Raw genomic sequence first — 15,144 nt, forward strand, 5'->3', positions numbered from 1 at the left:
TTAAACCTATGTAGACTCAAACCACACTTTTTTGGAATGCCAGTAGTCAACTCACCAATTAAAGTTATTCTTTTCCTGCTGTAAAAAGTTGTCCAAAAAATGAAGTCGTGAAGTGGGGAGAATAGGAAAATAATTAATTTTAATAGATTTGGTATTTTTTAATTGCCATGAATATGGAAGAAATAAACCCCTCAAAAAAGTTTTGCAACTCAGTTTTGGGGGATGATATCTTTTTGGTTAATGAAGTATAAAAGATGAAATCGGTATCATTGGAAAGCTGAATTATTCTTCTTTACAATAACATGCCATTTGCTGTGATTATGTAATCATGAAATATGCCATCACCCTGAACATCGAGAAACTATGAACTATGAAGACAGTATTACAAAGAAGTATGGTTTAAAATTTTCTAGTTCAGACTGGAGGTTTAATCAAGACCTAGGTTAATTATCAGAATACCATCCCATACATTTTGCTTTCTCCGCCTAAAAGTGATATTGAGGAGAATTGTAATGATGGAATCAATGATCTTCATCCAATATTGTAAGTTCTTCAGCTCCTTCATTTCCATGAAATTATCAATGTTGTAAGAGTACAGCTTAAAAAAAAGCTGTATGTTAGAACAAATATGGGAAAGTGGAACGCAGTTGTAAAATCAAGCTTTTTCTTTCCTTTTTTGTACTTCCACACTCCCATATTTGTTCTGAAATTACAGCCTTATTTTGAGCTGTCCATTTGTTGACATTTATTGTTCAACACTGTGATTGAATTATTGAAATCGACTATAACTTTACATTTGCTTTTGTATGCCTTGGTCAAATACATATGTACATGTTTGATTTTAGAATTCATCTCTGTGTTTATTCATTTTGTGTTCCATTTTAAATGAAACCCCAAAATCTTCATGCCCAACAGAAGAATATGGAAGTGGGTGAAAGTTTTATTTAGAGCTTACTGCTTCTTCTGACATGCATGAGATTAAGGGATTTCATTTTGTTTAAAACATCCATGAAATAATACAAGTCAATGTCTATTGCATTACATGAGCATTTAATTATCAAAATCAGAGGTACAATGGAACTTAAAACCATTCTTAACAACTACCTTACAAAAAAGAAAGGAAGAAGTTTGAAAATATACATCAAAATTCCTTTGTATTTCCTGACTAAATTTATCATAATTTTCCCATGATAAAAGTTAAGAGAATCTAACACAGACTATTCATCCTTATTCTTTGATGATCACCATACTTTAACAACTCTCATAATCGACTAACAAACCATGGTCTTAATGTGATGAGAACTAATACAGCACCTGGGTCCAGTATTCAATTCTAATTAAACCAAAATAATTGACTACCATGCCACCACAAATAAGGCTTTATTTTAATGATGTCACAATAGTTTTTTGCTTCTCTTGCTGAATACAGGGCCCACTACGGAAATAATAATATACATAGTAATTTTCCATTAGCACTTCTTCACAGCTTTATCATTACCCAGATAGAAGCGCAGTCATTACAGTTTTCCTCAACCCTAACAACCAAGAAATAGGAACATTCTTGAATTCCTACAAAAAATAGGAAAACGCTTTAGGAAATTTAAAGCCAGCGTAGTAGACACACGAGGACGACAGTTATGTTTCCCTAAAAAGCATATGGGGTGACCTTTCCTTATCGAGTCACATCAAGATCTGTCATAAACAATATTCAAGATTATTCAGAAAATAAATATTCTAACTTATGGCAAAATAATATTTGCTTTTATTTCATGATTGCTTGTTACCCCTAAAAAATCACCCTGAATATTAAAGAAAATGCCCCAAATGTAGAGGGGGAAAAGGAATTATGTCCAACCCTGTTTTCAGCTCATTCTATGATTGAGAACAAGGAATTCCAGGAAAAACTCATTTTTGTGCCTCCTACCCATTTATGTTTTGCAAAATCATACAATTTGCTCTCAAATATGTATATTTTTATCTTCATTAATATTTGATATCCTACGGGATGTATTGTTCTCTATATAAAGCTTCTTACCCACTTAAACATACGTCATCTAATCTCAATATTAAATCGTAGGGTGAACAAATCATATTACGATTATTAACTCATAGTAAATACTTATGGGGTATGATGCTCCTGTTAAAAATAGAATTACCACCTGATCCAGAAAACTCCTTAAGGGAAATGTTACGATTTATCACATTTGCTCCTTAGTTCAATGAAAGTGACTTATGAAGCTTGTCATTATTTATCTAAAGAAACCGTATTAAAATTATGTAGTAATAATTTTGGGCTGCGAGGTTTACACTAAATACATCTATTTCCAGACTTTGTAGTACTAAACATCTTTTCACGTAGAATACATATCTCAGTTCACTTAAGGCCTTCACACGCTTTATGACTGGTCACCAATCCGATTTTTGGAACAAACTGCTTCTTGAAAATTTGAATAAAATATATCTTTTTATTTGAGGTTCAAAGCCATTATTTTGGAGTAAAGGCCAAATTGATTTCAAATTGTGCGATTGCTATGACATCATTACAAGGAGATATTCAATTCACAGATTTGAATATGTATTTGTGCAATGATTTAGAATTTCATGCAGTAAGATGTCTCAATAGTCACATAAAATATTACGTCTTATGAGATGTCTCAATAGTCACATAAAATATTATGTCTTATTTCAAAATCAGGTTGCGGAAGGTAAGTTGTGTGGTGACCTTACGCTAATGCTCTTTTTTTGCTTCTACAAACCTGTACATATATACAGATATTTACAAACATGAAGAAAGGCAGCATAATGAAGATGGTTTTAGTTATGCTACTTGGCTGCTTCTTTGCTTAGCGTTACATATATCTTCTCCTTGATCCATAATTTGTTCTTTGGTACGTAGTTGCATTTCGTCTCTGTGTCCAGACTGATGATTAAGAACAAAAAAAGGGGAATAATTAATTCACCACATATTTAAGAAGTAATGAGCAAATTGCTCATCTTTATACTCCTATTAAGAGATCCCAAATTTATGAAAATATAACCACTTAATGTCTAAGCTGGAAAAATACAAACACTATTGTTGATTTCCAAGGGAATTCTATTGGTGCTTACATGATTTACACAAGGCCTGTGCAAAAAATTGATAAAAGAAATGTATTGCCAACAACTTTTACAGAAAAATGGAGGAAAAAACAGTAGAGGTGGGCTGTATTGAGGCAAAAATGAAGTGTTACTTGTCCTGATCAATATGACACAAATTTTCAAAACAAATTAGGTAAAAAAATGAGAGAGCAAGTGCAAAAAATGTGACTTTGAGGGGTGTTATCTAATAATGCTGTGTTCTCATCTGTTGAGCTAATTCTGGTGTTTGGTGTCAAAAGATGTGCAAGTCCTTATAAACAATTCAGGAAGTGGCCTAGTATAAAACACAGTGGTTTCAATTCAAACACGAAAGTTAACAAAGTGGGGGATAAATATTTCAATCATTCTTTTACAATGTCAATGGGTTAATCAGGATAGTTAGCAAAGAAATGGATAAAGAATCAGCTCATTATTAGGACTTTTTCCATCCTCGTCCGAAGATAAGTATTTAGGGAAACGCCCCCTCAATATCGTTTTGGGGGCAATCTGTGGCGTATTGATATGAAAAATAATCTGATTCAAATAAAATGTAAACTTGGTTTTTGAAATATCAGCTTTAAAGGACTTCTCCATTCTCAAAAGACGATAAGTCTACATTTTTAGGCCATGCCCCCTCAGTTTATTGGGGGGGGGGGTGGGGACTAAAACAGTCCCACTTTTTCCAACTGATTTTCTTCAAACTTGTGTCTCATATTGATCAGAAAATAATGAGATATAAGACTTGATTTTGTAATGTAACCTAGTCATAGCCCAACTATCTATATCATAAGAAAACAACCTGTCTTTTACTCTCTATCTTAAATGAGTAGTTCAGGTGTTAGAAAAGATTTACAGCCAAATTTGAATTTCACGCACAAGTTCTAGTTATATAACCCTGGAGATTACATTCTACAATCCTGTGTAAGTTTTGGTCACCATCACAGGGACTATTTTGGATTAAAAAGGTCCTTTGGACAAGTAAAAACTAACAAATTTAAATTATTTTGAGCCAAAATGATGATCTTGTTCGTACAAGCAAAAATTCCTGAAAAAGCAATCACTGCAGCATTCACAATAATACAATTTCCTGATGTACATCAATAATCAGTCTACTGTCTACTTACACCAGGCATGAGATATCTGTCATGTTATCGATGAATTCAAACAGCTCGCTGATATCATATGTGATTGATGGACTACTTGGATGACACGTTTTAAGATGCTCTTCGAAGATCCGGCAAATACCTAAGGAGTAGAACAAACCACACTGACATTTATTACTGCTGAAGTATTATGTCATCTGACTCAATGGTAATTATGAATCATTCATTTCATCAATTCATTTTTTTTACTAACATGTGCACACATTGGTATCAATACTGCACATAGCATTTTTCATTTATTTGATGCAAGATAAAAGAGCAATGTAGATAAACTGCCTTGCTGGGAATTGAACCCCGGACTTCCATGGTAGAGAAAGCCTCCTTAGACCTACCTGTCATCTGACTGGCCGTCGATTGGCCACATGCCATTGCCTATTAAAAGCCGAGGTGAGAAAATATGACCATAATAATTCATGCTTGAAGACTGGAGAATGCGTATCTGGGCCCCGTTGCATAAAACTTACCATTATGGTAACTTTGCCATCCAATAATAACTTGCATGGAATCCTTGATTCTGATTGGCTGCTGATCATCATTACCACGGTAGTTACCATAATAGTAACTTTTATGCAACAGGGCCCAGGTGCCCTATTTCTAGCAGAGGTATAATTATGGTAACCATAAACGCATTTGCTAGCTCTATCAATATGGTAGCTACCCTAATATAGTAGGGGAGACCGGGGTTAGTTGGAACATGGGGTAAGTTGAAACATTGTAATTTTCTTTAAAGCCTGTAAAAGAAATAAACTGCCCTTAATTTATATAATAATTCAACACTGTTGTATTATTAATAGCAATAAATTGAGGGCAGTATTGCATAAATTTATTTTACAGGCTTTAAAGAAAATTACAATGTTTCAACTTACCCCATGTTCCAACTAACCCCGGTCTCCCCTAAGTCCCGAGTGTCATCAACAGAAGGTTAAACAAATTAATCTTGTTCTCAAGACCAGCAATATGTAAGGGGTCATCAGCTTCCCATTGCGTCTACAGTTGTGAGGGTAATTCTTGATCAACTTTGACAAATTGTATATCATATAAAAGCTAAGGATGTGCCAGTTCAAACTCAATGAAAATCTCATAATTCATTTTGGACCACTTTCAGGTATTGTTCGTTTGGAATGGCTGGTTGCATATAGCTTTAATAATGAATCAGTTTCTCACACAGGTATAGTAATCGAATATGCATAAGTTCAAGATTGAAAGGGGGGGCATTGAGCCATAGAAATGGATGAAAATGAATACATTTTGTACTTACCTTCCATGCACTCCTTGATACTGCTGTAGTCTGCATACGTTTTGGACATGGGGGCGTCGGGCTGAATGAGCAAAATTGTGTGAGCCTAAAACAACAACAAAAAGAGATAAAAGTGTTGTCAATGAAAAGCATAGGAAAGCAAACTTAAAAATCACACTGAAAACCATAATGACGATTGAGTGATTTACTAACACATGTATGCCAACTTGATAAAAACATACAGTTTAATCATATTAAACAAGGCCATTGTATGAAATCAGAACAAAATTCAAATCAGCATAGGAAATACATACATTATAAGGTCTATATGACTATGGGCGACTTCGCCCTCACAGGCATGAAAAAATTCCAGGGGGGATGACACTTCCATTGATGAGTGGATACCATGCACGACCATGGGGTCTCGAAAAGCACCCTAAACATGTATTTTCCATATTCTGAAAATGCACCCCTTAACAAGTATTGGCGTGTGAAACCCTACCCTTAACAAGTATTGAAAACAAAATGATACTCTTGGCAAGTATAACCCCCAAACAAGTACAGCGATGTTCTATTCTTATGTCACGGGTCCGTCGGTCGTCAGTTTTACCTTTACACATCATTATTTGGTTTAGTACAACCCCACACCTCGCACAAATCAGACTCTAAACACGTAATATTTGGGGCAAAAAGGACATCCTTTATAAAACATTTTACTTTTGTTTTATCATCCACGCAAATTTTACCCTACTTTCCTAGCGAAATAGATACCCTTTTTTCATTATTTTTGTGTTTTTGACACCCTTTATCACGTTACGTATGTAACGTGCCCAATCTTGAAAAAGACATCCGTTTTATGTTTTTTTGGTCGCGCATGGTATCCACTTCTCAACGTAAGTGGCCCCCCCCCCCCCCCCGGAAAAAAAATTGAAAAATAAAGAGGAAAGTACAAATGGTCTACCATCAGTTCGTCGAATATCCACATGGTCACATTGCCATTTTGTCCACTCACCATTTCGTCTAATAGCCAGTTGGTTCAATAGCCATGTGGTCCAATTACTATTTGGTCTAATTAGACTAAGTGTTAATAGGGCAAAATGAATGAAAAATAAAACGAGATCATTTCACATTTGCATCAGATCTCGATCTTATAGTCCTACTCATGAATATTCATTAATTGTCTTGAGATGCGGTTTCTGCGCATGCGCAATTTGTGTTTGCGATGTTTTGGAATCAGCAGTGAATTAATACATGTGAGGAAACTGATACTGCCTCTAAATCACCAATTTTGAGACTGATAGAAGTGTGGAAAAAGTGAAACTTTGTGAAGTGTGAGATGAGTTGTTATGAATTGTAAGGTCATTTTGTTGCATGAGTTTTATATTTTCCCCCCATAAAGTGACATCTTTGTCACTCAGACTAGCAGAGCGAGTTTTGTACCTTGATGTTCGGGTAGGTGTAGAGTACCGGGGGAGGGGGGAGTACTCAAATTATTGTATGATACCTATGTGCCGCGCCAACTCGAAAATGAGGGTCTCCGGAGCGGCTCTTGGATCAACGATTGCCAAAAATGCAATGCTCTGGAACGGACCACATCAAAAACGGGTCTCCGGAAATCATTAGATCTAGGCGTAATCGGTACCGGCTATGTAAAAAACATGCACGGGCCTTGCTAGATTCATATCAGGCCGGGGGGAGCACTCACATATATTGGTGGTACGGGGAAGTGCCACTTTGATGACCCCCTTTTTCAGACCTAATTTTCAGTTCTCTAGATACTCCGAATGACAAAAGTTTGGTTCAGAAGCCACCCAGCCCTGCTCGCAAGATCCCCCTTAAGAGACATCGCAGTTCCCCAGAGCGAATTGTGCATGGGTCATGCGCAATTCGCGTCACCATTTTGGATTTGGCACTGGATTAATGCGTGTGGAAAACTGGGAACCAGCTTCAAATCATTGATTATCAGTCGTTTACAAGAAAGGGCAAGGAGTGAGCTGTATCCAGTAGTAAGTCAGTAAGCGAGGGTCTGAGCTCAGACCCTCACGCACGCGATGTTTTGAAATCGGCAGCAAATTATTTATAATAGCAGAGCCCGCTGGGAGAACAGTTTTCAGAACTGAAGGGGCTTCCCTAATCCCTGGGTAGATATATTATTATCATACATGTGAGGAACTCAATGTTAGCTCTAAATCACTAATTTTGAGGCTAACCGGAGGATGGATATGGAGTGAATTAGGATGAAAAGTAAAAAATTAAGCTTCTTATCCTTTTTAAGCTAGTTTCAGTGTAGGACTTTTACAGTAAATATGCATTTTTTTCCCACCTTTGCCAAGCGAGTTTTGGACCTTAATGTTTATTGAAGTGGAGTGGAGCATGCATGAACAGTCTTGAGGTACCGGTAATGATAGACGGCTGGCAGCCGTCTGTTTCAAGGAGTTTAAAAAAAATTTGTTTTTAATTTCTCCTTGTCATATTTGGTGAGTGGAGCCAACGGAATTCAGTGGAACATCAAACATAACAGAGAGCAAAGTTTTTGATCTACAGTAATGCGAGCTATAGTGGTGTAGACCAAAAGCTTCGGTCTCTGTTATGTTGGACGTTCCGCTGAACTCGGTTGGCTCCACTCACCAAAATACAGAGACCGAGGTTGTATTGTAGCTGGATCTGCACAGGGACTCAATGGCCATATGTATACATGTATGGTATTAAGTTCGTATAAAACAGGAAATTGACATTGCGCGACAGCAGAAGTCACGATTTTTTCCCCTTTTAAGTTTATTTTTCCCTGTTTTGGTGCATTTCAGGCCAAAACAGAATGTTAATCTTTGGTACGGTTCTTTTTAAATAGACTATGAAAAATAAAGACAATGATCGATGGGCCCCGTTGGGGGGATTTTGCATTGTTAACCCCCTGTCTGCACAAAAATGACAATAGCGAGCCGTCTGTGTACGAGGAGAAATGAAATAAAAAAGTTAAAAAACTCCTCGAAACAGACCGCTGCAAACTGTCTGCAGTAGCGGACCGTGACCCGGACTCCGCCGGAGGAGACAAAGCATTGGTGATTGGAGGGGCACAGCATTCTTCACAAAGAAGACAGTGCCCCTCCAATCAATTGTCTCCTCCGCCTCCGGGTCACTGAGTGAGGACTTTCTGCGGTACGGGGCGCAACTGCGCTTTAGCAACCCCTAACGAAATAAGCACAGGTTCCACTATCCACACGCCAGCGCGGCCGCGGCTGCCTGTGGATTGGCTGCGAAAGCGCACCAGCTCAAAAAAAATAATGCATGCTTGAATTAAAAGACAAATGATTCATTAAGTGGTAATCGACATAATCAGGGCACAGCAACATGACAATCAAATTTAGAATAAAACTTTGTAGAAAAATACAAGACTGTTATTCGTATCTTTGCTTACCATTTTGCGATTTTTTTGTGGAAACCCTATTCTGCCGTTGAAACACACACGGGTACGGTAAACTAAAGCCACGGATTAAATTCTACCGTAACTCAAGATGACAAATCAAAAATGAAAAAAGAGCGAGAAAATTTGCGTCTTTATTAGAATGCAAATTTGGGTCAATTCGGGAATTTTAACAGCAATTAAAGATGAATCTACGCATTAACTGTAGTATTTCCCATTGATTTAAAAACGTTGTTTATTCTGTGTAAAAAAAGTGTGGGTTGATTTACAGGCCTCCTACCTCTTTAAAATGTTATTTGCCAATCCTTGATCCCCTCCTTTCATTTTCTTCACTTTTCATTTTATTTGCTTACTTGGATGTAGAAACGTAAAGCTTGTAGCTTTTTTGCCCTTCGTCACGTTGGATGGTCTCTGGTAGTTTTAAAAAAAAAAATTAGTGGATGATTTTTTTCCAGTGCCTCTCAATAGCTGATTTTAACATATTGACACTGATCGGGTAAAGCATTCCATGCAGTTATTTATACTCCTAATTGAAAATGCATTTTGCCTCATTTGCAATTTGCATCTTTTTTTTATCCGCTGCCGACCATTCCATAGGGATGCATATATGCGCTCACACGCTGGCGATCCATTCCAAGGACCCCCGTTTTCACAAATTTGTAGTTCCGAAGCCCGTTCCGAGGACCCTCCTATTTACAATAAGCTTGCTCCAAGGCCCCCGTTTTTTGTCTCGCCCGCGCGGCACACCCCTACCACTTTTTTGGTCGAGTGCCCCCCCCCGGGATGGCCACTTCGGCCTCTATTAAATTCGCCAATTTCTTATCATATATTTCCTTTCTCATCTCTACATTTAATACAAGGGGAGGCCAAACTTGTAGGCTCCTAGGTTTGCAATTTTTTTCCTCTTTCTTTTCTTTCCTCTTCCCTATCATGATTACTATTTTTCACTTTATTTCTGTGCCCTTCTTTTCATTCTCCCTTTAAGCTGTTTTACTGTACTTTCCTCTATGCTTTGATTGATTGATTGATTTTATTTGGCAAGTCACCATAACATATATACAGTAGCATTAAAACAACAGGCTTGCACAGGATGACCCACGAAAGCTCGAAAGCTTATTTCCAGTGGGGTCCTGGAAATGTGTCTCAACAAAATTAATACTGTATGCATGAGAACAAGATCGTTTCGGCCCGGAAATAACCCCGGCCGGCCTTAATTCCGATGGAGGGCTGTTTAAACACGGTCTCTTTTCTTCCTCTCTCCATGTGCCATTTTCTCCTTTTCCATTTCCTTTTACTTCTACCTTTCTATCCTTTTCTTTCATCGCTCCCTTTCTTCTCTATTTTTCTCCTTTTACTTTCCCTTTCCTTTATCTTTATATTTTCCCTTTTCTCCCTTACTTTCATTTTTCTTCCAGACCTTCTCTTTCTCTTTATTTTTTCTCCACTTTCTCTTATTCCCTATCTTTCCCCTTCCCCTTTTCTCCCCTCTACTTTCCCTTTTTCCTTCATTCTATCTACCTCTTCCCTTTCATTTTATCTCAATTTCCTTTCTTTTCCTTCTCTAGCTGTCTCTCTTTTCCCCTTCTTTTCGCTCCCCCTCTATCTCTTTCTCTCTTCGGCCCCTCTCTTAATTAATTTACCTTCCCCTTCTCTCACCTCGTTCTTTCTTTTCCTTCTTTCTCTCTCTAGCTCTTCCCTTCTTTTTATTTCCCTCAGGCTCTATTTTCTAGTGGGGGGGGGGCTTAATTGCCCCTCATGGATCCCTGTAAGCTCCCCCATTATCCCCCCCCCCCACCCTCCATAGTCTGTGCAATCTTTAAAGGAAAAAAAAGACATTGACGAAGACAATCACTACATGAATCCATATCAACACGACGTATCCTGGCCATGGTCATGTCACTCATGTGCAATGGTGCGAGGAAAGCGTGCACAAAGGCGATAAATATTTTGAATGGAGCAGGCGAGAGCTGAGTGAACCGTATGTGTACAGTAAAAAGTGGCGTCACGACCAAGGCGCCACGAATTTCAAACAGCGTATCACGCACACATACAGGATACGTCGATTTGCTTTTCCTGATATTACTGCGTGTAAGAGGAACGGATGGAAACTACAGGAATTGATTTCAAACATTAGGTAAGTGAAATAGTCATCTAAATGTTCAAATGTCCCCGGCAAATCTCTTTAGAAGGTCAAGGCAATCTGCAATTTCAATTAACATAATGATCAATGCCTTTGGAGCCATTAACGGAAAAGCCCAGAAAATGCCTTTTGGAATGTTTTAAAATCTGACTCAAAGCATAAGGAAGTATTTGTGTATGATCATGATGCCAAGATTAATTAAAATTGTATTAGTTATTATGCATGATTTGAAAATTGCACAAGATATACTGGAAGAAGATGATAAATCATATAGAGATGAGACTTTTTTTGGCAGTTAAATCGTGTTTCTTCTTGTGAATGAAATGTGTATTCATTATCATTTATTTTCATTATTTTTATACAAAAAATACTGATCTTAATCATTTCCATAGGAACTTGTACAAATATTTGTCGTAGTGTAGCCTATTTTGCAGTTTTGAATCTTTAGATTCATCAAAAACGCAACGAAAAACTTTAAATAAACTAGAAATCAGCATATCTTCTAAATTCTAAGTAATCAATCAAATCAATGAAACCAACTCACTCTACTAAATCCAAAGTTGGACATGACTTGTGATCATTATTCGTCATGTTTTTCTTCTGAAATTTGAACTTCTTGTAAGCATGATACATATTTTTTGCAGAAAAAAATAGTGGATATAAGATTACCTGAAAAAATATTGATTTATTTTCCATATTTCACACAATTCACAATATCTTTGGTGTAGGCGGGGGGGGGGGCTAAGGGCTGCTAGAGCCCCACCCCAGGGGGAGAGGTGAATAAAACGAGGGAAGGGGAATAATTGGAAGGCTCGCACCCTCCTGAGTCACTTCAAACAGTCGAATAACTGGCGTTAACGCTCTAGTTAGATACACGCGTTCACCTTTTTCATGATTACAAAACCTCCTCGGAATGTTTTATTTTCATGTCTTACATGAAATGTTCAAAAGTTTGAACCTTTTTAACTGTAAACATGGTAAATAGCGCCATAAAAATGACCAAAATGGAGTCTTACAACTTCAGATTTTATTTTTTTTTCTCCAAATCACTCGCTCTCTATGCTCTCTCGCGAAAAAAATAAAGCCTAAATATATATTTTATCGATCACAAATCACTTCAAAAGTGCGTTGCTCAACTTAATTACTACAAAACACGCAACTTCTTCATACAGAGGATAATCTCATGTCTGTTTGCATCAAAATGCCCAGTTTGACATAAAGGCCTAAGTGCACTTTTTGGCTTTGCCCCCCCCCCCCCCCCATGACGATCCAACGTCCCTGTTTCCCTCTACTCTTCCCTTTCTCCCTTTTAATTTTTTCCGGGGGTGGGGAAATGCCCCTCAACCGCCCCCGATTAGCGCCTGTTATCATAACACCTTCATTTGGACTATTTACTAGTACCCCCTTTTATGTGACATTAGCCATTATACAGGGGCTTGCGTGGGGATATACCCTTGTCTTTTTACAACGAACCAACCGCTGATCGTACGTGACTTCAGGGGCGGGGGGCTAGAATATTTGATGAGGGGGGGGGGCAACTTACCACAAAAGCCACATATTTTTTTGCTGACTAAAAATGTATTACTGAAAAGCTGAGGTCGCTCCTTTTTATGTTTTTTTATTAGATTTTTTGCGATTTAAATATCGGAATACGTTTCGTAGATTTTTTAAAGAATACTTTACAAATCGCTAAATGAAAAATAAAAGATTTAAATAAGAGAGAGAGAGAGAGAGCAGGGCCCTGCAATGGGAACGATTTTTGTGATGGGAGTGCAGAAGTAAATTTGACAAGCAAAAAAAAGAGAAAGGTGTGGCATATTATCGCCTTGTTTTATTAAACATAGTTTTATAGCATGTTAAAAAAATTGTAAATTTGTAAATTCATGTAAATTCTACGAAACATATTTCGATACTATTGAACATAATAAAGAATATCAACATACATATGGGTTGTATCCAGCACTGTGCATCAATCAAAATATTGGGTAAAAGAGGGGCTTTAAACATTTATACCAGACCAGGGGAGGCGGAACCGGGGGGGGGGCAGGGGGTGGGACTTGCCCCACCTAATTCCCCATTGGAAAAAATGCACCTTTTTCAAAATGGAAAATTCCTTTTTTTTAATGAAATGTGCCCTTTTTCAAAATAAAAAGCCTATTTTGAAGTAAAACATGATACATTTTAAGTAAGAAAATCACATATCTTTTGGCTTGCGCTTCGCGCTCGCATAATTTTTTGTTTAGTAAGGTACTCATTCTGTCTTTGGTTACAAAAAAGTGCTTAGGATCAGGCGCGGATCCAGGATTTCGTAGGGAGGGGGGCCCAAATTCCACCTGATTTTGGCGCCCCTGTGTACTTTTCGGAAAAATGGCGGCCCCTCCCTCCCCAGGCAATCATAAGTGCCTTAAATGCATGTTAAATTATCTTATTTCATAGGCACATGAATCAGGGGCGGATCCAGCTTTCGCCAATAAAGGGCCCAAATTTTTTTTTCAGCCATATTTTCCCCGATCGGCCGCTCGAAGATTTTTTTTGGGTTTGTTTCTTTGAAGGGGGTAGTCTTACAAGTCACATCTTAGCTTTATTCTTTAAATCAACATAAATGTATAATATCATAATCCTTATTTTATAATGCCTGTGCGAAGCGCGAGCAATTTTTTTTAAATTGCATGAATTTTTTCCTAAAATTTGAACTTTCTGAAAAAAAGATGTGCCTGCAATAATTACTGCGAACGCGAAGCGCGAGTAGAAATTTGTGATAAACGTTTTGAACTGATCGGAAAGGTAGGCCTACCAGTCCTGTTAAAGACTGCATACAGTTAGCCACGAAAACGTGATATATTTCAACAATCAAATAATGCGAGCGCGAAACGCGAGCTGAAAAATTTTGACATTTCTACATAAAATATTTTAATTTTTTTTTGTAATCATGAACAGGATAGCTATACAGTATTACTTAACAATTGATGCGAGAGCGAAGTCCGGGCGGAAAAATTCTAGATTTGCGAGAATTCTAGAATGCGAGCGCAAAGCGCGAGCAGAAAATGTTTGTATACGTTTTGAACTGATCGAAAGGTGCCTTTTAAGGACTGCTTGCATTTAGCCATGAAGACATTACATATTTTCTTCGATCAAATAATGCGAGCGCGAAGCGCGAGCTGAAAATTTTTGACATTTCTACATAAAGAATGGAAAACTTTAATACAATATACTTATTACAGAAAAAAGCAATTCGAATCTGTACTGATTCCAATATTTATCACACACAAATCCATTATCCCATAAACTAAAGACTCTAACAGTATTTGACATAATACACTTCAAAGTTTACTACTTATGTTTAAGTACGTAAATAACATGCTCCCACCTTCATTCCACAATTTTTATACTCTTAATACATCTATTCATTCATACCCTACCCGTTACTCTTCAAATTTCCATTTAATCAACCCCAAACTGCTTATTGCGCAGAGATCCATCAGACACCATGGTCCAGATTTGTGGAACTCTCTACCAGCAGAGTCTGTAAAACAATCTTCGTCTCTTCACTCATTTAAGGCTAACGTTAAATCTATGTTATTATCAGAATATTTGAAGTAAAATTTCTGTGTCGTATCCTTTTTATCGTGAATTTATTCCTCCTTCGATTTAGTCATCACCAATATCTTCATCATGACCACCATCATCTCCATGGCCTTCATCATCATCATCATCATCATCATAATCATCATCATCATCAACAACAACATCATCATATCACCGTCACCTTCAGCTTTATCATCTTCATCTTCACACTATGATATTGCATGAATTCATGTTTCGTATTTGAAAATATATGCCCATTCTGCTTTATAAATGTATTAATTCAATTAGTATAAGTTTGGGATTGTCATTTTTTCAAGCAATCTGCTTATGATGACAATCCTCCCGCAAATTGTGAATATCATATAGTTAATAATTTTGTCTGGAATTATTTTTTTAGTACTCTTTATTTATGATTCATGCCAAAAATGCTAATATTATGTTTATTATGTTATGAAAAATGTATTATACGAATGTTATGGAT

General features: G+C 37.2%; 1 protein-coding gene across 1 annotated transcript; it reads right to left on the reverse strand.

The window, feature by feature from the left end:
* Positions 1-1,033: 1,033 nt before the first annotated feature.
* Positions 1,034-9,007, reverse strand: LOC121418217 (enhancer of rudimentary homolog). Its single transcript, XM_041611954.1, has 5 exons — positions 8,933-9,007; positions 5,539-5,623; positions 4,242-4,362; positions 2,678-2,920; positions 1,034-2,639 (listed from the first exon to the last, which is right to left on the reverse strand). Exons 1-4 carry the CDS (start codon positions 8,933-8,935, stop codon positions 2,824-2,826), a joined length of 306 nt encoding a protein of 101 aa, XP_041467888.1. The 5' UTR covers positions 8,936-9,007; the 3' UTR covers positions 1,034-2,639; positions 2,678-2,823.
* Between the last annotated feature and the right edge of the window lie 6,137 nt (positions 9,008-15,144).

Source organism: Lytechinus variegatus, chromosome 7 (genome assembly GCF_018143015.1).
Source record: "Lytechinus variegatus isolate NC3 chromosome 7, Lvar_3.0, whole genome shotgun sequence".
In the NCBI taxonomy this organism is placed as follows: Eukaryota; Metazoa; Echinodermata; class Echinoidea; order Temnopleuroida; family Toxopneustidae; genus Lytechinus; species Lytechinus variegatus.

Bases quoted from the DNA above. Each gene is read 5' to 3' on its own strand.
- LOC121418217 (XM_041611954.1), bottom strand. The intron at 4,363-5,538 runs GTAAGTACAAAA...TCTACTCCTTAG, and splicing joins TATCAAGGAGTGCATGGAAG to GTATTTGCCGGATCTTCGAA. The intron at 2,921-4,241 runs GTAAGTAGACAG...CTTAATCATCAG, and splicing joins ACAGATATCTCATGCCTGGT to TCTGGACACAGAGACGAAAT.